Source organism: Balaenoptera acutorostrata, chromosome 14 (genome assembly GCF_949987535.1).
Source record: "Balaenoptera acutorostrata chromosome 14, mBalAcu1.1, whole genome shotgun sequence".
Classification (NCBI taxonomy): domain Eukaryota; kingdom Metazoa; phylum Chordata; class Mammalia; order Artiodactyla; family Balaenopteridae; genus Balaenoptera; species Balaenoptera acutorostrata.
The window spans coordinates 16567944-16574134 of record NC_080077.1 but is presented as its reverse complement, the minus strand read 5'-3'; the positions used below and the strand labels follow the sequence as shown (position 1 = coordinate 16574134).

Genomic DNA, 6191 nt, shown 5'->3' with positions numbered 1-6191 from the left:
ATACTTCAGGAGAAAAGATTAATGAACTTGAGGACATAGCAATGGAAACCAATCTGGAACACAGAAAAATAAATAAATAAATAAAAAGACTTAAAGAAAAAATAAAACAAAACAGAGCATCAGAGTGCTAAGAGACTGTTTCAAGTAGCCTAACATACAATTAGAGTCCCAGAGGGAAAGAAATGAAGGACAGAGACAGAAAAAAAAATGAAAAAGCCTCTAAAATTCCAAATTTGATGAAAACCATAAATCTACAGGTAAAGAGCTCCAGCAGAAGAAACATGAAGGGGGGAAAAAAAACTACACCAAGCACATCATAATCAAAGTGCTTAACAGCAGTGATCAAGAAAAACCTTAAAAGCAACTAAAGAAAAAGAAAAAGAAAAAAAAAGTTTCATACAGAAGAACAAATGTAAGAGTAACAGAAGTCTTCTTGCTGCAAACTACAATAATATACCACTTAACAGCCACTGGATTGGCAAAATTAAAAAGTCTGAAATTAAGAAGTATTAGAAATGCTGTGAAACAAAGGTAATTCATATAGTGCTGGTAGGGATATGATTGGTACAGCCACTGCAGAATGTAACTTGGCATTATCTTATAAAGATGAAGATATCCATATCACATGACCAAGCAAATCACTCCTAGATAAAGAATGTTCATAGCAGCATTGTTTGCAATAGCAGAAACAAAAACAAACCCCAAACATCCATCAACAGAAGAATGGATAAATTATGGTCTATTCATAATATAGCAATAAAAATGAATGACTTTCAAAAAACACTAAGCTGAAAAAAGCAAGTCACAGAAGTAAACGTACTTTATACCATTTATATAAAATTCAAAAACATACAAAACTTAACATTTTGTTTAAGGATACATACATATGTTGTAAAACTATAATAACAAGCAAGAGAATGACAAACACAAAATACAGAATAATAATTATTTGAGAAGGAGAGGGCACTTTTAAAATGCCAGTAATATTCATTTCCTAAGCTGGCCAATGGGTACATGGCAGGTATTTATTATTCTTTATACCTTATATATACACGTTTGTGTATTTTTGTAGGCATGAAATACTTCATTAAAAATAAAGACTGAAAAATATGAAAGACTTTAAAAATGAAGACTACTATTTATGTGTAACAATAAAATTAGTGTAAAAAAGTATACAAAGAAAATGTTCAATTCTTTATTTCTTTCAGTGCCCTGTACAATCAGTATTAATCTAAAAGGGCCATAATCCTACTGTGAAAAAAAAATAACAGGCAGTGTCTTTAACTGCTTTGACACAAAATCTGAACGTCTGGTACTCGAAGTTATACAAGAGCAAATATGTTAGCCACTCATGTCTGATTCTTCAACTTTCATCTGTACTTAGATTTTTCTTTATCTTTGGATTTCTTGGGACTCCTGCTTCGTTCTCTCTTTTTACTCCTTTCTCTTTCATAGGGATCTGTCTGGTATTTGGATTTGTGACTATTACTATAGTGGCCATCCCTTTCTCGAGATCGGCTACGACTTCGGTTTTGAGGTCGGTCTCTCTTTTCACTCTTTTGCTTCTCCCAACAACTTTCTTCTTCTTCATAGTGACCAAAGCCCATTTCCCTGTAGATATCCTGTCAAAGCAATAAAGAGAGAGGTATAAGTGAATCAGTAAAATAATGATTTTGTACACACTATCAACAAAACTTAGGTCCTCCATTAGCAAGCAGTTTTAACAGCTCAAATTTGAACGCTACCACTAAGGCCAAGAATCTTGTAAGTTAAAAAGCAAAAATAATTCAGAAAAAGACTTAACCATTTTCTCATCGATCTCATTATTCTGCACTTACTATTTCAGCTGAACTGGAAGATCAGATCCAAAAACAAGGAACTGAAATGGCCCAATTGAAATAAGAAGTCTTTAGGGTGAAATTGCAATACCAAGCATGCTGGTTATGTGCGGTCACATTTCCACCTCCCCCACCTCCACTCCCCAGAAATGTGGTTCCATCGCTGATCTACAACGAAACTACTAAAATCCCCGTAAGAACCCTATAAAGAAGACATCATTTAAATAACGCAGCCAGAAGACGGTTCAGACAGGTCGGTCAGCCTAAAGGGAGGAAACAGATTCTGAATACTTGGGTCTGAGCAATTATTATTATTATTTTTTAATTAATTTATTTATTTTTGGCTGTGTTGGGTCTTCGTTTCTGTGCTAGGACTTTCTCCAGTTGCGGCGAGCGGGGGCCACTCTTCATCGCGGTGCACGGGCCTCTCACTATCGCGGCCTCTCCTGTTGCGGAGCACGGGCTCCAGACGCGCAGCTGAGCAATTACTTTTCAAGTATTTTTTGGTAACAGCTCCTCTCTAAATCTCTAAATAAATTTTCTGGTTTAGATTAAGCTGATAAATGTTTTTATTAAAATCATTATTGACATATTTCTTCAAAGTGAGTTAACAAACACTGAAATAATTCATTGCCCCAAAGACAACAAAGTGGGTACATTTAGTTCTACTCTCAGTAACTAAGGAGCAGTAGTAACGTTTCCATACAAAAAAGGGCTAGTTACAACACAACAATTCTATCTCTGCTCGTGTCTTATCCCTGATTAAAATGAGTACCTCCGCAAGTGGCTGAAATCTAAAGACACCAGAGCCAATGCTCTTTCAAGAATAGTTCATAAAATTCAACTTTCTTAAAAGATTTCTCAACAGAAAGGCAAAATTCTAAGGACTGAACTCCCAAGTGCCCAACTCTATCACCTTAGACATTATTATAGTAGATGTAAATATCAAGGTTTAAAATCCAAGTGATGAATACCCACGGTGAAGGACTGGGTTTTAAGCAAATGATTCGCAATTACTCCACATACTATCTAGATACTGTACATTATGCCTGGCATAGAGATTGCAGCGAAATCTGTGAAAACAGACCTAACATGATTGTTATGCTCCACAGTGTTTGTGGAACACCTCACTATAAACTGACTCATCATTTCCCACACAAGACCAATAGTTCTTGTCATTCTGTAAGAGTCCTGGAGGTAGAAAATGAGTAGGTATTTCAGCTTAATCTTTTATCAACTATTTTTGAGCAAAATGTGACATCCCTAGATAAAAGAATTTTTTGTGCTTCCTGTAACATACACAAAATGTAAATATCTATGTACTATTCTGACTGCACACCTAGTACTTATTTCTGTACTGGTTGAGGCAATAAACTTTTTAAATGGAGAGACTGTTTTAGCTGATGTATAATCCTATAAAGTCTTCAGCACATTATTATACAAACAGGCACTTAAATGCTTTGAGTGTTTAAAATAAGAGAGAGAGAGAAAAGATTATGCAGTATTTAATTCTTTGAAAAAATTGAGTAAGCTGAAAATCTGCAACGGACCGAAACCTTAAAAACCTCTCCTACTTGGCACAGTTTTCAAAGCTACGCAAGCTTTGAAGTCGGGCAGCTCTAGGTTCACATGGTCTTTGCCATTTAGGAGATGTGTCAAACAAGAAATGCTCTTGAGGTTAGATTTATCAGTGAAGGTTTCATAGAGAAGTTATAACGGACATGAGATGAGCCTCAAAGGATGAGTGGCTTAGGGCTTGGAATGGCTTCAAGAAGGCTGATGCAAGGAGTGTAAGTGAAAACAGAAAAGCAGGGAAGAATGAGTACTGTATGTACGAAGGAGAAAAGTTTAGGCAGCTGGATGAAGCCATATTAGAACAGATCTAAGTATGTGCTTGCACAGTGCTAAGTGCTTTTGGAGTACAATATTATCCTCCTTCCAGATATAAGGAAACTGAGACTCAGGAGATCCCCATAGGTTGGAGATAATTATTTCATTGATCAGTAACTCTACATATAAAATTGAAAAGGGGGTGGTATAGAGTAATGAAAAAAATAATACCACATCCAACTGAATTAAAATAAATGTTAAACTTCCAGTCCTCCCACTAAACTATAAGGCCCATGGGCTTGTGGGGTCAGGATCTTCATATCTAACGTGAGGGAAACGAATCACATGAGCTCTAAGTCCTTTCCAGTATGGACTTTTAAAAATTCTATTTGTTCTATACATTTAAGACATAAGACAAGATGATTAAACAACAAGCAGCTGGAAAAAAAAAAAAAGAAAGAAAGAAAAAGAACACCATAAAATGGCCAATTTAAGGAACTCAACTTAACCAAGCCAGTAATTTCATGTTTACTAGTCAAAAAATTAAAAAATCAACCAAAAACTGTCCTTGCTGAGGTCTCTGGGAGTAAATCAGAGGTTTAGTTACATCTAAATCACTAAAATAATATTAAATGATTAAAATGACAACAAAAACAGAGTCCCAAATTATAAGAATACTGAACACCTACGAAACCACAGAGGAAGACAGGCAAGTAGCCTGAGGACTTCTCAGCCAGGCAGCCCACGGCTGAGTACTCATTTCCTGTAACCCCAGTAAAACTCAAACCTCAAGAACACAGTAACCATCTCTGGAATTAAGACATGTGGTGGAAAAATTAAACAGAGATTTCGAATTGAACAGTAAGGCTGTCATTCAATAAAAAACAAAGCACTTGAAGAAGTAAGTTAAAACATTCTTAGGAAACTAAGCTCACCAAGCAAAACACCACCAAACAGGAAAATGTGAGCTATACCTGAAAATTACCTAGCACTGAAAATTCCCTTTAACGATTATATTTTTGAGATTAAAATCAAAAGGATAAAAAGCAGAATAACAGAAAAAAACCAGGCCCACTGAAATCTTAAAAATGGATGCTATTTTATTAGAAAGAAGAGAAAATTAGTACAGCTATATTATTAAATCAAAGTACAAAATCAGAAACAATTGCTTTAATACACTTCGAAGGGAGAGATAAAGTTAGAATATTATTGCAGAAAGAGAAAGACATCTGCTACTGCTACTGTAAAGTTTTAAGTAATCAAACAGCAAGATAAAAAAGATTCACAAAAAGGCAGGGGTGCAAGGGTGGGAACCACAGACTTAAAATGCAGCCAGTCTCTGGAGTTTTTTAAGATGTCTGATCATCTCAAACACACCAATGTGTGTCTCGGGCCTAAACTCATCGAGGAATCCACGTACAAGTGCAGGCTGAGGAGCTGTAGCTAACTGGGGGGATTAAGGGGTTTTAGTGGGAAACCTGCTAAATAGTCACAGAAGTGTGGTACAACCACCATTAAAAAAGATGTTGGGGTGATCTTCGGCTAAATTAATAGAGTATAAAAACTAAGAGGGAGATGTTCCTATTGGATGACACTGGAATATTATACTATGAGACAAATTATATTAGAATTAACAACTGGAGTTAGGAAGGAAAACTGCTGACAGGAATATATTCCAGGTAAGAAGATTTAGAAAAGAAACTGACAGAAATATATTCCAAGGAAGAGGAACAGCAGTAAGGGTACAAGTCCAAATTTAAATTGTGGTTCCACTACTTACTAGCTGTGTACAACCACTGGCAGGTGGCTGAACCTCTTTATTCTTTACTTTCTTTGCTGTGAACGGAGACAATAGTATCCACCTCGCATTATAAGGACACCAGAGATGTTACTATTACTGATTCATGTGAGAATTACTTGAAGGATTGACAAGGATGTAACTTAAAAACTGAGGGCAGGGCATAAATGATGGGAATCTTTAAGCAGTAAAAGGGCTATGGAAAGAAGAGAGATTAGATCTCTGCTGGATGACAGCAAGGAGCAGGAAGATCGGCTGTCTAGAAAACAGGGTGCTAAGAATATATATAAAACATGCATTTGCTAAAAATTTTTAAAATGAAGAATAAACCATAAAACGGTTACCTTTGGGGAAAGAAGAAAAGGGGGAAAGGACAAGGATGGAAGCTAGGTTTTCTATATGTACCATTTTGTAGATTTTACTTTGGATTACAATTAATTTTTAAAATTACGAAACAAAAGAAAAAATTTTAAGCTATCCTTAAACATCAAAAAGAACAAGTTAATTGAAATATGGATCCAGTTAATGGCCTTACCAGAGAGGAATTATTCCAAGTGATTTAAAACACGATTTGACTGTAAAAATAATAGTAAGAGCTAATGTAGAAAATGTGTGCACACACATTTTTTTTTTTTTCACTTAATCTTAACATGCCTGGACAATAAATATTATCTCGATTTCACAGAGGAGGAAACTGTGGCTCAAGAAAGGTAAATAATTTGATG

The 6191-nt window shown here is 35.5% G+C and overlaps 1 protein-coding gene across 1 annotated transcript in view; it reads right to left on the bottom strand.

Annotated features, from left to right (window-relative positions):
- Window positions 1-320: 320 nt before the first annotated feature.
- PPIL4 (peptidylprolyl isomerase like 4) overlaps window positions 321-6191 on the bottom strand; it is a 33653-nt gene continuing 27782 nt past the window's right edge. Inside the window, exon 13 of the mRNA XM_007196895.3 lies at window positions 321-1622. Within this exon, the coding sequence (XP_007196957.1) occupies window positions 1371-1622 (252 nt within the window). The 3' untranslated portion in view covers window positions 321-1370. The remainder of the gene's footprint in view (window positions 1623-6191) is intronic.